Raw genomic sequence first — 19,859 nt, forward strand, 5'->3', positions numbered from 1 at the left:
TGGGATCAAATAAAGTTTAAGTTGGTAGAGCAATTAGTGCACACTAGACAGTGGAACTTTATTGGAATAAGTTAGGTCTAAGTCCTCCTTACTTCAACGTCGAAGCCGGGCAAGTCAAGTCGTGCATAAGTCTTGGTAACACCAACTTGCTTCCCTATATTATGTGAATGTAATGAGTTCAAGTTTTCTCTCGAATTAAAGCCGAAAGACGAAAACTACTACAATTACAGAGAGCATATACCTAGTGTGTGTGTGTATACGGAGGAGAGAAGTAATTTCCTATTGTCGAAAATGTTGTCGATGATACACTACTGCTTGTGTTATATCTTTATGATGATTATGGCTAATTACTTAACTGCAGATGCATTAGCAATAGCTCATACCAATTTCAGCACAGATCAGTCTGCGCTCCTTGCTCTCAAAGCTCACATCACGAGTGACCCTCAAAACATCTTGACAGCCAACTGGTCCTCTGACTCCAATTCCGACATTTGCAAATGGGTTGGTGTTACCTGTGGTGCTCACCACCACAGAGTCACAACCTTAAATCTCTCGTACATGGGTCTTGTCGGGGTTATTCCTCCGCATCTAGGCAACCTCTCATTTCTCGTTGAGTTGGGCCTTGAGAATAATAGTTTTCATGGTCCCCTACCCCAAGAACTGTCTCGTTTGCGCCGGCTGAAGGCGATTAACTTTCAAAACAACAACTTTGTGGGAACCATTCCTCGGTGGTTTGGGTCCTTCCCTAAACTTCAAACCTTCAAATTGTTGGATAATGGCTTCTCTGGTTTCATACCCGCTGCTATCTTCAACTTATCTGCACTCAAAATAATTGATATGAGTAGTAACCAACTATCAGGTACGTACGTAGCACTATTACCAACCACCTATGCATATAAATTAGTGTTGCTTGCTTCGTTACATTTAACATCTATGTTACATTTTAACTCTATATTATAAAATGTATAACAATCATCTCGTTTGTTTTTTTCCCTTCTTTTTTGTTGGCATGCATGCACATATTTAACAGGTAGCATACCCAGAGAAATCGGCAACTTAACAATGGTGAAGGGCATACACCTTGACGACAACAAGTTCGAAGGTATACTGTATGACTTAGGTTTTGTTATATATATATATATATAAGACCCTTCTTAGCTGGGATCTTGTTCAACTTCATCAAAAGATGAGATGAAAGGACTATTGTAGGATCGTATATTTACCGTGTAAGACCATCGAATTCTAGAGCAAAACAGAGGTCATATATAGTGAGTACATGGTCCTTAGAATGCATCCCACTTTTGCTACGGTACAACAGGATTCCCACTAAGAAGCTGCTCCTATATACGTATACATGATTTTAACAATATAAATGGATTGATTTTATAGAACTTCCGAACGAGATAGGCAGTTTAGGTCTGCTGGAGGAGTTGTTTGTGCAGGACAATGCCCTAAAAGGCTCTGCTTTTGTGCCTGTCCTCAACATTTCTTCTTTGACTACTTTCAATCTATACGGAAACAACATGAGTGGCAGTCTTCCGGAAAATATGTGTGAGCATCTCTCGAGTATTCGAGTAATTAATTTCGGTCAAAACCAGCTTCACGGTCCTATACCCAAATGTCTTGGCAATTTGACCTACTTAACCGAGATTCGTCTTGGTGATAATAATTTAACAGGTAATAAATTTGGGGGCGTTTCATAATCAATTTGTTTTTAGTTTTTAGTTGAATGAAGTTACAAAGTTAATACAAATGTTCTGAAATCGTGACAGGTACAATACCAGATGACATTGGCGATCTTCCACATTTAGAGATATTGACACTGCATACTAATAATCTCAGTGGGGTCATCCCATCCAAACTCTTCAACAACTCCATGATAAAAGTAATAGAGGTTTCTATTAATCAGCTCTCAGGTAGCCTCCCAGCAAACATAGGTCTTAACGTCCCAAACCTAGAATTCCTTTTTGTAGCCCAAAATAACCTTGTGGCCGGACCACTTCCTAACCTCTCCAATGCTTCCAAGCTCAGGGAGCTAGACATGGGTTTAAACTCATTTACTGGGTTTCTTCCTATCACACTCTGTTCGTTGAAAAACCTCGAGTATCTTTCCTTTTACTCGAATCATTTGACGATTGATGCTTCTACTCCACAAGCAGCAAGCACTTTCTCTTGCTTGTTTAACCATAGAAATTTGACAGGATTATACTTGGGAGACAATCCTTTAAACACCACGATTCCAGCTTCTTGTGGCAATCTCTCTACGTCACTCCTATATGTTGATTTAAGCATTTCCAACATCAGGGGTAACATTCCAGTTGATATTGGCAACTTGAGCAGCTTGATAGCATTAGACCTGGGAAACAATCAGTTGAGTGGAGCAATTCCAACTTCAATTCAAAGGCTACAAAATCTCCAAGCTTTGTATTTGAATGATAACGTACTGCAAGGACATATCCCGTATGAACTTTGTCAACTAAACAACCTAGCCGATTTACGTTTGGGTGGTAATCGGCTCACTGGTTCTATTCCTTCCTGTTTGGGTACTTTGTCAGTAGCTCTAAGAAGTCTATCATTAGGGTCCAATTTGTTAACTTCTACAATACCATCTTCCTTGTGGGAACTCAAGTATATATTGCACCTAAACTTGTCATCCAATTCTCTAGTTGGACCACTCTCAGAAGACATAGGAAAGTTGAAAGATGTGGTGGATATGGATTTATCAAATAACCACTTCTCCGAAAACATTCCCGGTAGCATTGGTGGTCTTCAAAATATGATTAATTTGTCCTTGGCAAACAATTATTTAGAAGGCCCTATTCCCAGTTCATTTAAAACCTTGCTAAGCCTAGAATTCTTGGACTTGTCCAAAAACAATCTATCTGGAGTGATCCCAAAGTCATTGGAAGCACTCTTGTATCTCAAGCATCTGAATTTGTCTTTCAACAAACTCCAAGGAGAAATTCCAACCGGCGGGCCTTTCAGAAACTTCTCTGCTGATTCATTTGTATCAAACGGTGCACTCTGCAGTGCTTCCCGACTCCATATTCCACTATGCAAAAATAGAACAAAAGTTAAGCCAAATTGGAGAAAAGCTAAATATATCATCTCAGGGGTCATATCAGTAATACTGCTAGCAGCCGCTGCGTTGATTCTGATACTATGCAAGAAAAGGAATGTCGAAGTTGTTAGAGAAACTGCCTCGCTATATCAAGTTCTTTGGAGAAGAGTTTCGCGCCTAGAACTTGTAAAGGCAACAAATGGATTTCATGAGAGTAACTTACTAGGCACGGGGGGTTTTGGCTCAGTGTACAGAGGAACACTTTTAGACGGGATAGATATCGCCGTCAAGGTATTTAATTTACAGCTAGAAGGGGCATTCAAGAGTTTTGATAAGGAATGTGAAATGCTAAGCAATATCCGTCACCGGAATCTTATTAAAATCATAAGTTGTTGTGATGAACTTGATTTCAAAGCCCTGATACTTCAATTAATGCCTAATGGAAGCCTCGAAAACTGGTTGTATTCTCCAAATTGCTCCATGACTATCCTACAGAGGTTAGACATAATGAAAGATGTTGCATTGGCACTAGAATATCTTCATCATGGTTACTCGATACCTATCGTTCATTGTGATGTGAAACCAAGCAATATACTACTAGATGATGATTTGGTTGCACACGTTGCTGATTTTGGCATTGCAAGACTCATCGACAGTGCAGATTCGATGACAGAAACCATGACCCTAGCCACAATTGGATATATGGCTCCAGGTGATGTATTTTCTCAATTTTGTATACGTTGGTCTTATTAGGAGTTATAATTTTCTTTTTATCATTTATAACTAAATTCACATACAAATTTTGCAGAGTTTGGGATGGACGGAAGCGTTTCGACAAGAACGGATGTGTATAGTTTTGGTATTGTACTGATGGAGACATTCACAAAAAGGAAGCCAACAGACGAGATGTTTGTTGGGGAAATGGATTTAAAGCAATGGATTGCAGATTCGTTATTTCCAGATGCTGCAATAGGTGAAGTTGTGGATGCCGATATACTTGGCGTGGAGGAAGATAGTGATTTTGTGAGCAGAAGGGATTGCTTATTATCCGTTATGAGATTAGCTTTAGCTTGCTCTACAGCATTGCCGGGAGAGAGGATTAACATGAAAGATGCCGCAATCACACTCACCAAAATCAAGACGAAGTATCTGAAGGACTGTGGAGGAGTGAACTCTTAGTTCTCTTTGTTCTCCATATTTTCGGATCCATTTTCTTATTGTTGTTTTCAATTTGCAAAGACTACATTATTTTCTCATAGTGACGGAAATGAGAAGATGGCGATATTCCTAAAATTGAAATGTCGTACCTGGATTTGTCAATGCAATGAGACCAGTAGTACCAAAATTGCAATTCCAATTATTCTTCCCATATTTGGTAGTAAAGCATTCAGTTTCTACGACTAACCAAATCCATTTCAAAAAATTTGCACTTCCAGCTCAAGAATGCCTGTCATGGGAACACAAAGTTATTTCAGTCAACATATAAGGAAGTTACAAACTTCTACACATGCCCTTGACAAAAAATTATAGGGCAGTGAGGCTGCTCCTTTTGGTAGTTCAATAAACTTACTGGTAAGTTGGGATTTTTGGCTGCTTTACCAATTTGTTCTCATCTTTTTAACAAAAGGAACGAAGTTACTCCAATTTTCAGCCCTAAAGATTTAAAATATATATTGCAGGCCCATATTGTTTACATGCAGAAATTTTTAAGTAAGCTGCTTTCATCTGTTTCATACAAGGAAAAAACACCCATAATCAGAAAGAAAGCTTTCCTCTCCCTCTCCAAAGAAAGGGACTTCAGATGGGAGTGTTGTAACAGCCAACCTTTTGTGGTCCCTTCTCTTCCCACAGAGGTTTTCCTTCCTTGTGTGCGGCCATCTTTAGGTCACCCATCCTAAAAGGAACAAGGTTGTAAATAGTAAAAATTCAATAGCAACCAAATTTACGTCAGAGGAATGAAGGATTTTTAAGATACATGTACTTGTCATAGCACTGGAATTCACCGATTCCAGGAAACTTCCACATACCATCACCAAAACGATGTGCAGGTTATCTGCGTGAGCAATGTAACAATGTTGCATAAGAAATCATTGGACTGGCTTCATACTCGTAGTTCTAGTGCAACTGTAACATACTTAAATTCACCAGAAGGACCAAGACCAACACTAATTTCTTCTATTACAGTTCTAATTAAGAATTCAAATTTCTTAGCAGAACTTGACATGAAATCTTCCTAACAATGTAACAATGTTGCATAAGAAATCATTGGCAGTCCGTTCGCAAAAGAGAGGAACATGATCAACTCCCAGTGTAAGATAATCATCATTGGAAAATCCATTTTGGTCCCAATAATATATATATATATATATATATATATATGCTTATTCTGATCACCAATCTGGGAGGAAAAAAGAAGAGGTCAACTTCTTTATCTAGATTCAAGATTCAAACTGATAGGTGTGTAATGAAGGCCAAACTATAGTTTTTCTTTCACATCCCTTTGCATTGATAAACTTTTTAGCCACATCAAAGCTAAAATCAAGTATGCTAATGGGGAACACAATACTATAGCACGTTGCAGAGCACGAAATAGAAGAAACATTGAGTGAAAAGAAGAGTTAACGTTTGAGTGAAAAGACAAGGCAACATGCAACTTCAAACCTAACCTGAGTCAGAAATCAGTTTGAAAAGCTCTTCATATAGAGACCAATCATATGCAAGAGGAGAGAGACGCTCTATGATTCCCCACCAAACCTCAACTGCAATTCCATGGACACATGCCAACTTGAGTGCTTTGAGATTAAGGCCTTGGTTCTGAAACAACTGTAAATCAAGCAACATATAAGGAGATTCTGTCTCAATTGAAAGGAAGCTAAATTAAAAAAAAAAAGATTTAGAAACATTTTGCAACCTTGAGTGCTTTTAGAGCTACAGTTAAGGCCTTCACACACTTATTTCTACTTCTCACACATCACTTATTAATTTATGTCATTTGACTATTTTAATTGATTGTGAGTCGGGAAATAATGGAGGTGTGTGAAAGGTAAAAATGGGTATATGGATATCACCACCCAAAATTATCTTTCTTTGTATTTTTTATTTGTCAAAAGATACTTGCAATAGGATAATATCAAGTAACTAAATTTTTAAACCTAATTTACAAATGTGTTACCAATAAAAAATAAACATTTTGATTTGATTCATGATTTTCAAGTATTGAGTTACGAATCAACTAGCCCTTCAGATTCCATGTTTGTTAGTAAACACGCAAAAAGTCGAGAACAGGGTGAAAGCTTGAGTTGGTTCTCCCCCATAAACCTAATAGAATGTTGCTTCCATTGCTTGGGAACCTCCTGATATTCGTTGGTATAAGCTTAGTGTTGATGGTTCAAGATTGATGAGGATGGAGTTCTCTGCCAATTTGGGACAAGGGGATTTTATTGACACAAGTGTTTGTTGTCACTTTGTTCTAACAAAATCTAGTTGATAGCTATTATCCTTTTGATACTTGATACAATTGTGAGCAGATGCAAAACATTGATGAGGCAATTGGTTAGATGTGAGCTGAGCTGAAGCATGAAGCATATTTTCAGGGAGCGGAATTGTGTTGCTCATCAGTTGCCAAAGTTGAGTTTTAATATGGATCTCGGCATCTTTGTCTTCAATAACCCCCCATGCGGCCTGCCTAGATTGGATCAACTCTCGTAGATGATTTTCTTGGCATTGCTAAGTTGCGTTTTGCTTGTACAGATGTTTTACGTTAGGTTCTTCAAATGTCTTCATTTGAATGGAACTAAGATTAAAATGGAATGACACCAAAATACAATTGGAAAATAGAGAGTTGGAAGATAAAGTTGGAACAACTGATTTCCTTCTTATAAGAACAAGCAAAGTGCAAAAATTTGAAAATTGATCCATTTCCTTCTCTCGTTACTTCTTACTCTTAGTAAATCAGACACAAAGACATAAGCTAAATTCTCAATGTGTATGTAGTCGTCAACAATGCAGAATTATTAGAGAGATACCCACTTTCAACAATACCGATACTGTCGATGTGGGAGTGGGGTTAACATATTTAAAACTCTTCTTTTCTCATTGATACGGTCGATGTGGGACATTTCAACATGCCTCCTCACGTGAGACCCAATTAGTGGGTCACACATGGGAGATCCACACATGGACAACCACGTAAAGTCAAGGGGACTCACCCAACACGTAGGGCCAAAGGACCACTATCATCGTGCGGGGCCAATGGGACCCATCCATCACGTGGCAATACAGTACGTGCCTATTCCTTGGTTCTAATACCATGCTAATTAGGCCTTATCTTAGGGTTTAATTCTGTGATATTATTCTTCTCACCAAGGAGGAAAATATATATTGTATAAAATTAATTTACAAGGAAAGAACATATATCTTAATTACATCCTGATTACAAGGACCCAAACAGGTAACTAAACTAATTACAAAGGTCAACTCTCCAACACTCCCCCTCAAGTTAGTGCATAAATGTCGTTCATGCCCAACTTGACGAGAGAGTTGTAGAACGCTTGACTTGCAACTTTAGTTAAGATGTCCGCTAATTGATCCTTTGACTTTAGGAACAGGAATTGAATAATATTCCCATTCAACTTCTCCTTAATGAAGTGTCTGTCAACTTCCACATGTTTTATGGGATCATGTTGGATTGGATTATGTGAGATAGCAATAGCTGCTTTATTATCACAAAACAAATCGGATGCCAACTTTGAAGGACACCTAAGCTCTGCAAGTAACCTCCAAAGCCATAATAGTTCACATACTCCTTTTGCCATACCCTTATATTCCGCCTCTGCACTTGATAAAGCAACCACTTTCTGTTTCTTACTCTGCCAAGTCACTAAATTTCCCCCCACAAATGTAAAGTATGCAGATGTGGACCGCCGATCAGTAATGTTCCCTACCCAATCTGCATCAGTATAACCTTCTATCTAGCAATGACCATTCTTGGAAAACATGATGCCTCTACCCGAGGAGGATTTTATATCGTAGAATGCATTCAACCACACCCATATGTGTATCATTCGTGGAATGCATGAACTGACTACCAACACTTACTGCATAAACCTTTGATAACGATCTCTATTAGTGGGAACTTGAACAGGGTGCATGGCAATGTGGTGATTTTGGACAATGGGAGTGTAAGGCAGTTTACAATCAAGCATTCCAGTTTCGGCTAACAAGTCTAGAACATATTTTCTTTGAGGTAGAAATATACCCTGTTTAGATTGAGCTACTTCTATCCCCAAGAAATATTTCAATCGACCAAGATCCTTCATCTCAAACTCAGTTGCTAGGTAATCTTTCAACCTTGAGATTTCCTCTTTATCATCACCCGTAACAATCTATCATCCACATAAATAATACGTGCCATCAATTTACCCATTTGACGTTTCAAGAAAAGTGTATGATCGGAATTACTCTACATGAACCCATATTTCCTCATAGCCGTCCAGAACCTACCGAACCATGCCCGAGGTGATTGTTCTAATCCATACAATGCCTTATTCAACTTGCACACCACTTTGGGTTGTGAAACCGATGCATAACCAGGTGGAATATCCATATACACTTATTCTTTAAGATTACCATGTAAGAAAGCATTTTTCGCATCAAATTGTTGTAATGGCCAATCCAAGTTAGCTGCCAACGAAAGTAACACTCTTATCGTATGAATCTTTGCTACTGGGGAAAATGTTACTGTATAATCAACACCATACATCTGAGTGTATCCCTTGACCACCAATCGTGCTTTGTATTGTTCAATGGACCCATCAACTTTATACTTGTACCCATCGACATTCGTCTGTATTCTTTCCTCGGGGTAACGGAACTAAATCCCATGTTTGATTTTTCTGAAGTGCATCCATTTCTTCCTCCATTGCCTTGGTCCTTTGATCATCATATAGTGCCTCTTTCAATGAACTAGGTGTGCTATCATTGGATATTTGTTGTACAAAAGCTTTGTCGAGCTCCAATAATTTATGTGATGAGACATAGTTGGCAATGGGGTATTTAGAGCCTTTCGTTGTTTTTGGTGAATATTGATTAGGTGGCTTTCCGTGGTTGTGCCTGAAAGGTAACTGATAATTTGAAACATCGGATACATCAACAAGGATAATAGAGCTTCCCTTATGAATATTCTCAGGATGATGGTCATCTGGTGGTACTATATTTGGAGATGAAGGGAAGTAGTATCAGTAGACCTCTTAAGATAGGCAAGTGGCAGAACTGTTGTTGTGGGTGAGGACAGCACTGCCGTGCCTGCCGATGGTTCCATAGGCAGCGATGTTGCTTCTGTTGGTTGGGCTGGCAATGAAACCAATGTAGGCTCGATTGCTGGCTAAGCTAGCAGTGGCAGCAAAAGATTAATGGTAACATCCATGGTCCAATCCTGCTCGTCATACAGTGTCTCCCCCTGAAAAGTAGGGTTGGAAGAAGTCGAAGAGTAATACATCTCAGACTCGGAAAAATTAACATCTATGGTAGTCTACATCCGACAGGAATGAGGGTGGTAGCAATAGTCCCTTTCTAATGTAATCTATACCCCATAAAAATACAACAAAGAGCACACGAGTCAAGTTTCGTCCGTTGATTTTTATGTAGATGAACAAATGCGACACATCCAAAAACTCATGGTGGAAGCATCAAAATGGACAATAGAGGCATGAATGTAGCAAGCACTTGTAAAGTGTAAGAAAATCCAATACCCTAGATGGCATGCGGTTGATAAGGTAAGTGGTAGTTTGAAGAGCAATATCCCAAAATGAACGGGGAACATGCGCCCCAATCAATAGTGATCTAGCCGTTTCTAATAGATGACGGTTTTTGCACTCAGCCACCCCATTTTGTTGAGGAGTCTGAAGACAAGTAGTCTCATGGAAGATTTCGTGATTAGTTAAATAATGTGTAAAATCTCTACTAACATATTCACCGCCATTATTAGAATGCAAAATCCAGATTTTAGAAGAAAATTGTGTCTGAATCATGGTGTGGAATGTCTTAAAGGCCAAAAACACATCACTTTTATGCTTAAGAAGGTATAACCATGTCATCCCTGTGCAATCATCTATGAAAGTAACAAACCACCTAATACCAGATGAAGTAGTAATTGGAGATGGTCCCCAAACATTTGAATGAACAAGACCAAAAGGAATAACACTTTTATTAAAATTCAACGGATAAGAAACACAATGACTCTTGGCAAGTATGCAAGTGTCACATTTAAAGTCTGAAACCGAACAACCAACAAATAAATCCGGAAACATATGCTGTAATTAACCAAAAGATGGATGATCCAAACGGTGATGCCACAACCATATATGATGCCGCTTATGATCAACGGCTCCTTGGGCAAGATTAACCCATCATGTACTGACATCATCCACAAAATAGAGATCCCACTCTTAGTACCACGATCAATGATCTCCTTCACGAGAATATCTTGAATAAGACCCTCTTAGTACCACAAAATAGAGATTAACCCGTCATGCACTCGAAGAAATTGATCTGAGAAGTAACCAACTATCAGGTACGTACGTAGCACCATTACCAACCACCTAGGCATATAAATTAGTGTTGCTTGCTCTATTACATTAACATCTATATTATAAAATGTATAACAATCATCTCGTTTGTTTCTTTTCCCTTCTTTTTTGTTGGCATGCATGCACATATTTAACAGGTAGCATACTAAGGGAAATCGGCAACTTAACAATGGTGAAGGGCATATACCTTGATGACAACAAGTTCGAAGGTATACTGTATGACTTAAGTTTTGTTACATACATACATACATACATACATAGATACACACACACACACACACACACACACACACAAGCCCATTCTTAGCTGGGATCTTGTTCAACTTCAACAAAAAATGAGATGAGAGGACTATCCTAGGATCGTATTTACCGTGTAAGACCCTTGTATTCTAGAGCAAAAAAGAGATCCTATATAGTGAGTACATGGTCCTTAGAATGTATCCCACTTTTGCTACGGTACAACAGGATTCCCACTAAGAAGCTGCTCCTATATATGTATACATGATTTTAACAATATACACGGATTGATTTTATAGAACTTCCGAATAAGACAGGCAGTTTAGGTCAGCTAGAGGAGTTGTTTATGCAGTACAATGCCCTAACAGGCTCTACTTTTGTGCCTGTCCTTAACATATCTTCTTTGACTACTTTGGCTTTGAGCAACAACAACATGAGTGGCAGTCTTCCAGATAATATAAGTCAGCATCTTTCGAGTATTCAACAACTTTATTTTGATGGAAACTAGCTTGACGGTCTGATTCCCTCCAAACTGTGGCAATGCAAAGAGCTTCGTGAAATCTCATTTCTATCTAACAATTTCCGTGGAAGCATACCCAAAAGTCTTGGCAATTTGACCTACTTAACCGACATTATTCTTACTGAGAATAATTTAACAGGTAATAAATTTGGGGGCGTTTCATAATCAATTTGTTTTTAGTTTTTAGTTAAACTAAAGTTACAAGGTTAATATGAACGTGCTGAAATTGTGACAAGTACAATACCGAATGAGATTGGTGATCTTCCACAGTTAGAGACTTTGGGACTGGAGATTAATAATCTCAATGGTGTCATCCCATTCAAACTCTTCAATAAGTCCACGATAAGAAAAATAGGGCTTTCTTTTAATCAGTTATCAGGTGGCCTCCTAGCAAACATAGGTCTTAATGTTCCAAACCTAGAACTCCTTAACCTAGCCCAAAATAACCTCGTGGCCGGACTACTCCCTAACCTCTCCAATGCTTCCAAGCTCTGGGAGCTAGACATGAGCGAAAACTCATTTACCGGGTTTCTTCCTAGCACGCTCTGTTCCTTGAAAAACCTCGGGTACCTTAACTTGCGCTCGAATAATTTGACAATTGATGCTTGGCAAACAATTATTTAGAAGGCCTTATTCCCAGTTCATTTAAAACCTTATTAAGCCTAGAATTCTTGGATTTGTCCAAAAACAATCTATCTGGAGTGATCCCAAAGTCATTGGAAGCACTCTTGTATCTCAAGCATCTGAATTTGTCTTTCAACAAACTCCAAGGAGAAATTCCAACCAGCGGGCCTTTTGGAAACTTCTCTGCTGATTCATTTGTATCAAATAGTTCACTCTGCGGTGCTTCCCGACTCCATGTTCCACTGTGCAAAAATAGAACAAAAGTTAAGCCAAATTGGAGGAAAGCTAAATATATCATCTCAAGGGTCATATCAGTAATACTCCTAGCGGCCGCTGCATTTATTATGATACTATGCAAGAAAAGGAATGTCGAAGTTGTTAGAGAAACTGCCTCGCTACATCAAGTTCTTTGGAGAAGGGTTTCGCCCCTAGAACTTGTAAAGGCAACAAATGGATTTCATGAGAGTAACTTACTAGGCATGGGGGGTTTTGGCTCAGTATACAGAGGAAAGCTTTCAGACGAGTTAGATATCGCCGTCAAGGTTTTCAATTTACGACGATATGGAATGTGAAATGCTAAGCAATAGTTTTGATAAGGAATGTGAAATGCTAAGCAATATCCGTCACCGGAATCTTATTAAAATCATAAGTTGCTGCGATGAACTTGATTTCAAAGCCCTTATACTTCAATTGATGCCTAATGGAAGCCTCGAAAAGTGGTTGGATTCTCCAAACCGCTCCATGACTGTGGTGCAGAGGTTAGACATAATGAAAGACGTTGCATTGGCACTGGAATATCTTCATCATGGTTACTCGATACCTATCATTCATTGTGATGAGAAACCAAGCAATATACTACTAGATGATGATATGGTTGCACATGTTGCTGATTTTGGCATTGCAAGACTCATCGGCGGTGGAGATTCGATGACAGAAACCATGACCCTAGCCACAGTTGGATATATAGCTCCAGGTGATGTATTTTCTCAATTTTACTTATAATTTTCATTTTATCATAATTAAATTCACATACAAATTTTGCAGAGTTTGGGATGGAAGGAAGCGTTTCGACAAGAGGGGAAGTGTATAGTTTTTGTATTGTACTCCTGGAGACATTCACAAAAAGGAAGCCAACAGACGAGATGTTTGTTGGGGAAATGGATTTAAAGCAATGGATTGCAGATTCATTATTTCTAGATGCTGCAATAGGTGAAGTTATGGGTGCCGATATACTTGGGACGGAGGAAGATGGTGATTTCATGAGCAGGAGGGATTGCTTATCATCCGTTATGAGATTAGCCTTAGCTTGCTCTGCAGCATTGCCGGGAGAGAGGATTAACATGAAAGATGTCGCAATCACACTCACCAAAATCAAGACTAAGTATTTGAAGAACTGTGGAGGAGCGAACTCTTAGTTCTTTATGTTCTCTATATTTTCGGATCCATTTTCTTATTGTTGTTTTCAATCTGCAAAGACTATACTATTTTCTCATAGTGACGGATATGACAATATGACGATATTCCTAAAATTGAAATGCTGTACCTGGATTTGTCAATGCAATGAGACCAGTAGTACCAAAATTGCAATTCCAATTATTCTTGCCATATTTGGTAGTAAAGCATTCAGTTTCTACAGCCAACCAAATCCTTTTCAAAAATTTACCAACTCAAGAACGCCTATCATGGGAACACAAAGTTATTTCAGTCAACATATCAGGAAGTTACACACTTCTGCACATGCCCTTGACAAAAAATTATAGGGCAGTGAGGCTACTCCTCTAGGTAGTTCAATAAACTTACTAGTAAGTTAGGTTTTTTGGCTGCTTTAACAAAAGGAACGAAGTACTCCAATTTTCAGCCCTAAAGATCTTATCATTCATTCTCAAAAACGTAAATGATCTTACTGCTTCGGCTTGGGAATGGTAACAGTTAGCATGTGTTTGCAATAAACCAAACTGCAAGAGAAAAGAAAACGCGTGAATACGCAGGACAGAATGGGCAAAAGAAAAAGTGGTGAACTATTAAACGCTATCAGAAGCCATGTGTTTCTAGTTATATGACATTTGCAATATCCAATATATGTCTAATAGAAATAAATGGTACCTGAAATTTTCTTTTGTTATTGAGCAAAAGATGAATTTACCCTGTCAAATCGTTCATCGGTATTTCTCCCAATCAAATGTACCCTTTTCTTTGAAACACTCCATATCTGGTGCAAATCGAATCATGTTAGGTAACATTGGAATTGTATAATATTTTAAATATACAATACACAAAGCATAAGGCCAGACAATTTATAGAAGAAAGCCATCAAATAGCCACCACTACCACCACCCAACGGTGGAAATGGACAGACCCTGCCAATCCAAAGTAGTAAGATACTGATATACGGTATAGTGATTCAATTCTATATTTGTTCTCTATTAATATCAAATTTGTATTTCAAATTTCAATAAAACAGAAAATGATTATTGATGACCTTGCCATATGTTTCTTCTTTATTATCCGGCCAAGACAACCCAATTAAAACTATAGATTTACCTCATAATGAATTATAAAATACTAAAAGAAACCTAAAAAACTGATCAATAATACCCAATATCTGTAATACTAAAAATGCTCATATTGGCCCGTTCCAAGCCCATGTTGAACCCCGAGACCCTGCACGATCTGGCTTGCCAACCACAGCAGCATGGGCTAGTCCTACGTAACTTAAAAGCTTGAATTATACAAAAAATATCTAAAGTAAGTCCAAAATAAGTGCCAAGAAAACAACAACCTAAGGAAGCATTATTTATCAACAGGCCTCGTACCTGTTAGAGTAATCCTTCTGGGCTACAAAGACAGGATGCGGGTTATCACCATCCATCATTTCTAAGCAGCTGTAATAAGATATTTAGTATGTGAACTTATCTGGTTGAACAACGAACAAAATTCCAGTCAGAACCTTCAAACTTAAAATCTTACAGAACATGCAAAGCAGCTCCATGACCAGACAAAAGTGAAGCAACATGATCAAAACCATCTCTAACAGCAGTGTTGTAGTATCCTGCTGTAAGTTCAGCACGGTGTGCCATCGCCTGATACCACCAATTTTAGCCACCAATATGATTCAAGTTTGCATGTTTTCTTGATATTTCTTCAGAATGTTAGCTGCCTTTGCAAGAATGTCATCTGCATGATGGAGCAACCTACCACTGTCAGATCTCCTAAGCTCCACAGTGCTTTCCAATAAGTTTAATCATGTTATGCCAAGTAATGCATGATAAAGAATCATAATATAATTTAATTTTCCACTTATACTCCACAATTGTCCTTAGTTTACTAACCAATACATCCTATGATGATTTTTTTTCTCTCTCTAGAAGACAAGCATCAATGCATTTTCATTCTTAATCAAATTGAATTAACTTAGTGCAGTTTCTTAAAAACCCGTTCCCTTGTCATGACTTCATATTAAATCATTAAAACATATCTACTTTTTAATCATGTTGTGTAAGAGTAGTTAAGACTTAAGTAGCAAACAGTCTGCAAGTACAACCCCTAGAAGCAAATAAAGTTAGTTATAAGAAAAGTTCCAGTAAAGATTGAAAATATATATTGCAGGTCCATGTTGTTTACATGCACCTACACAAAAATGTTGCCTGCCTAATGAAACACAACTTCAATTCAGCGTTTGCATTTTATTCTAAGTGGTAGTTCGAGGATGAAATGTGCATGAACAGAACGATAAAAGCAATTATGTCATGTAAGTTACACTAGGCTTTAGCTATGCAGAAATTTTTCATGGGAAATAATTAAGCAAGCTGCTTTCATCAGTTTCATACAAGAAAAAACACCCATAATCAGAAAGAAAGCTTTCCTCTCCCTCTCCAAAGAAAGGAACTTCAGATGGGAGACTGTTGTAACAGCCAGCCTTTTGTGGTCCCTTCTCTTCCCACTGAGATTTTCCTTCCTTGCGTGCAGCCATCTATAGGTCACCCATCCTAAAAGGAACAAGGTTGTAAATAGTAAAAATTCAACAGCAACCAAATTTCCGTCAGAGGAATGAAAGATTTTTAACATACATGTACTTGTCATAGCACTGGAATTCACCGATTCCAGGAAACTTCCACCTACCATCAGCCAAAGGATGTGCAGGATATCTGTGTGAGCAATGTAACAATGTTGCATAAGAAATCATTGGACTGGCTTCATGCTCGTAGTTCTAGTGTAACTGTAACATACTTAAGTTCACCAGAAGGACCAAGACCAACACTAATTTCTTCTATTACAGTTCCGATTAACAATTCAAATTTCTTAGATAAACTTGACATGAAATCTTCATAACATTGGAGGACAGTCCGTCCGCAAAAGAGAGGAACATGGTCAACTCCCAGTGTAAGATAATCATCATTGGAAAATCCATTTTGGTCCCAATAATATATATGCTTATTCTGATCACCAATCTGGGAGGAAAAAAAGAAGAGGTCAACTTCTTTATCTAGATTCAAGATTCAAACTGATAGGTGTGTAATGAAGGCCAAACTACAGTTTTTCTTTCACATCTGTTTGCATTGATAAACTTTTTAAGCATATCAAAGCTACAATCAAGTATGCTAATGGGGAACACAGTACCATAGCACGTTGCAGAGCACGAAACTGAAAAAACTTTGATACTATCTCTAGTCATCCAAATGGGTTATGTTACTTAAAGTATGACCGGGTTAATTAAGCGTTCCAATACAGCCATGTATATTGTACCAAACTAATAACTTCAAATGGGATTTCAAAATATCAAAGAAGACAAACCTCTATGATCCAAAGTGGAAGAGCTACACCCCCTGTTCTGCTAGAAGAAGAGTTAACATTTGAGTGAAAAGACAAGGCAACATGCAACTTCAAACCTAACCTGAGTCAGATATCAGTTTGAAAAGCTCTTCATATAGAGGCCAATCATATGCAAGAGGAGAGAAACGCTCTATGATTCCCCATCAAACCTCAACTGCAATTCCGTGGACACATGTCAACTTGAGTGCTTTCAGAGATACAGTTAAGGCCTTGATTCTGAAACAACAGTAAATCGAGCAACATATAAGGAGTTTCTGTCTCACTTGAAAGGAAACTAAATTAAAAAAATAAATTTAGAAACATTTTGAAACGTACATATATATAACTTGAATTGGGAAGAGACCAAAATAGTTAGCTGCAACCTTGTAGCTAATCAAACTCCGTCGTTTAAAAGAGTATAACAATTAAATTAAGAATGAAAATGCATCATAGCCTCATCAACAGAAAGTCATAATAAAACTTACTTCCTAATCCTTGGACGCCTCGTACCATCACAGCAGAAGGCATCGACAGGCATCATCACATATATGGGAATTCTCTTATCTCGGGAAGATGGCAAGCAACAAATCATCTAATTATCACAGACACATTTATACAATCCAATTTGAACATTCAAAAGCAATAAACTAGCTCAGAAACTTCTCGTCAAATCAATGAAAAGCATTCGCGTCTAAATTTCAGTAAACTCTACAGAAGCTCAAAAATTTTATAAATTTTCCTGCGTTTTCTCAGGAACCAAACAGACCGTGCAACTCAAAAGAAAACGGAAAAAAAATCGTAATTGTGTGAGATAAACCTGAGAATACTGTTTCCGGCAAGGGATAGGCTGCAGCGAGTGAAGAGGCTTTTTTAAAGACGGGAATGGTCGAAACGTTTCGGAGGAGGTTTCGGCGGTCGGGCTTGTCGTCGAAACTGACTTCTCTGAAGCAGAAGAAGCTCCTCCTTACTGTTATGCATTTGCAGACGACTGCCATTGTCCGCCATTGCCATCGATCACAGAGAATCTCTCAGCAATAAAGAGAGCAAATCCCAGTGTTTGTAATTTTCATTTGCAACTGAAATGTACTGACAAACTCTCTATGTTGTGGTATTTTTGGGTATCTGTTTAGTTTTGTGCCCATTCACACACTTATTTCCACTTCTCACATATCACTTATTAATTTATGTCATTTGACTGTTTCAATTGATCGACAACCGGGAAATAATAGAGATGTGTGAAAGGTAAAAAAAAGTGTGTGGATATATCACCACCCAAAATTATCTTTGTATGTATTTTTTATTTGTCAAAAGATATTTGTATTAGGATAATATCAGGTGACCAAATTTGCATGTGTTACCAATAAAAATAAACATTTTGATTTGATTCCTGATTTTTAAGTATTGAGTTACGAATCAACTTTCACTTTAGATTCCATACTTGTTCATAAACACGCAAAAAGTCGAGAATTGGGTGAAAGCTTGTGTTGGTTCTCCCCCATAAACCTAATAGAAGGCTGCTCCCATTGCTTGGGAACCTCCTGATATTCGTTGGTATAAGCTTAATGTTGATGGTTCAAGATTGGTGCGGGTGGAGTTCTCTGCCAATTTGGGACAAGGAGATTTTATTGACAAAGGTGTTTGCTGTCACTTTGTTCTAACAAAATCTGGTTGATAGCTATTATCCTCTTGATACTTGATACAATTGTGAGCAAATGCAAAACATCGATGAGTCAATTGGTTAGATGTGAGTTGAGCTGAAGTATGTTTTTAGGGAGCAGAATTGTACTGCTCATCAGTTGCCAAATTGGAGTTTTAATATGGATCTTGGCAGTTTTGTCTTCAATACCCCCCATACGGCCTGCCTGGATTGGACAACTCTCGTAGATGATTTGCTTCGCGTTGCTAAGCTGTGTTTTGCTTGTACAGATGTTTTACGTTAGGTTCTTCGATGTGTTCATTATTACCTAGTTTGAAAGGAAATAAGATTAAAATGAAATGACACCAAAATACAATTGGAAAGTAAGGACGGTACAAAAAATAAGTATTACACACTTATTCATTCCAAGGTACATTTCCATTAGTGAAACACTACTAGTTTTCAACGCTGGGACGCTACATTGTATTCAAACAAATCCACGATTTCCTCAGGTCTTACTTGTGCATATAATCGCCAACTTACAAAAATAAGACTGTCTAATAGATTCCTAAACTCGGGTTTAGCAGATTGATGATGGTAGTCATAAGTAGCAGCTCCAAGGGACAACATAAAAACCTAGGAAACTGGAAATTACGAGAATGAATTGTAAGCTTTGTTAGAGCTGCTCACTTGTTTAACACGTGCTAAGGGATTGAGATCATAAGAGATTAGGATTGACTATACTTGTAAGCTATCAAGGAATGTATGTGGACTGATATATAGCTGAAGTAATTCTAATATGAGTAGATGTATCTGTACTGAATAGTATGGTTTCTTGGTAATAAGGGTTATCAGTTTGATAGTTTGATAAGGATTACATGATGGGAAGTATCCTTATCAAACACCACCATTTAGGATATATAATAGGGTCCCCCTGCTCTCACACTAATTACGCACAAAAAATATCAAGCCCCATTGATTGTAGCAGTGCATTCGGTATGTGTTGAGAGTAGAAGAACCCTTAGTTCATTGCAGCAATGGCGTCACAAGGTTAGTGGTTAATTTGGTATTGTGATTTACTTATTCCGCATATATTGATCTTACATTAGGCATTAGAGCTTTCACATACCAATTAACCCTAAGAGGAAATCATAAAGAATTGTTCTTTAAAATTTTCAGGTTAAATACTAATTACGTATTATACAGGGAGAACATGTGTATGCATATGATAGCTAAAGCTATCTGTGCAATTTATATTATTCTCATTAAGAATACAAAATTAGTGTTGGCACTGGGATTGAAGCATCGTCACTGATCATCTAAAGATGTTCAGTAGTCTATGTTTTGATCTCAAGTGGCATGGCACTTTACAATCCAAGGTATGAA

General features: G+C 37.9%; 1 protein-coding gene and 3 pseudogenes across 1 annotated transcript; 2 read left to right on the plus strand and 2 right to left on the minus strand.

Annotated features, from left to right (window-relative positions):
• Positions 1 to 8,982, minus strand: part of LOC137714461 (inactive beta-amylase 4, chloroplastic-like) — a 55,812-nt pseudogene extending 46,830 nt beyond the window's left edge.
• Positions 270 to 4,240, plus strand: LOC137714167 (probable LRR receptor-like serine/threonine-protein kinase At3g47570). The gene is made up of 6 exons (XM_068453443.1): positions 270 to 859; positions 1,031 to 1,102; positions 1,390 to 1,677; positions 1,773 to 2,538; positions 2,614 to 3,773; positions 3,870 to 4,240. Exons 1-6 carry the CDS (start codon positions 292 to 294, stop codon positions 4,238 to 4,240), a joined length of 3,225 nt encoding a protein of 1,074 aa, XP_068309544.1. The 5' UTR covers positions 270 to 291.
• A 124-nt stretch (positions 8,983 to 9,106) lies between the features above and the next one.
• LOC137714462 (receptor kinase-like protein Xa21) lies at positions 9,107 to 13,443 on the plus strand (annotated as a pseudogene).
• A 74-nt stretch (positions 13,444 to 13,517) lies between these two features.
• Positions 13,518 to 17,848, minus strand: LOC137714463 (inactive beta-amylase 4, chloroplastic-like; annotated as a pseudogene).
• Positions 17,849 to 19,859: the final 2,011 nt, after the last annotated feature.

Source organism: Pyrus communis, chromosome 14 (genome assembly GCF_963583255.1).
Source record: "Pyrus communis chromosome 14, drPyrComm1.1, whole genome shotgun sequence".
NCBI lineage: Eukaryota > Viridiplantae > Streptophyta > Magnoliopsida > Rosales > Rosaceae > Pyrus > Pyrus communis.

What these genes read in the sequence shown, in the direction of transcription:
- LOC137714167 (XM_068453443.1), top strand. Translation starts at nt 292, where the DNA reads ATGTTGTCGATGATACACTACTGCTTGTGTTATATCTTTATGATGATT. An exon ending in GAGTAGTAACCAACTATCAG is followed by an intron (nt 860 to 1,030) that starts GTACGTACGTAG and finishes CATATTTAACAG; the next exon opens with GTAGCATACCCAGAGAAATC. An exon ending in AATTGGATATATGGCTCCAG is followed by an intron (nt 3,774 to 3,869) that starts GTGATGTATTTT and finishes CAAATTTTGCAG; the next exon opens with AGTTTGGGATGGACGGAAGC.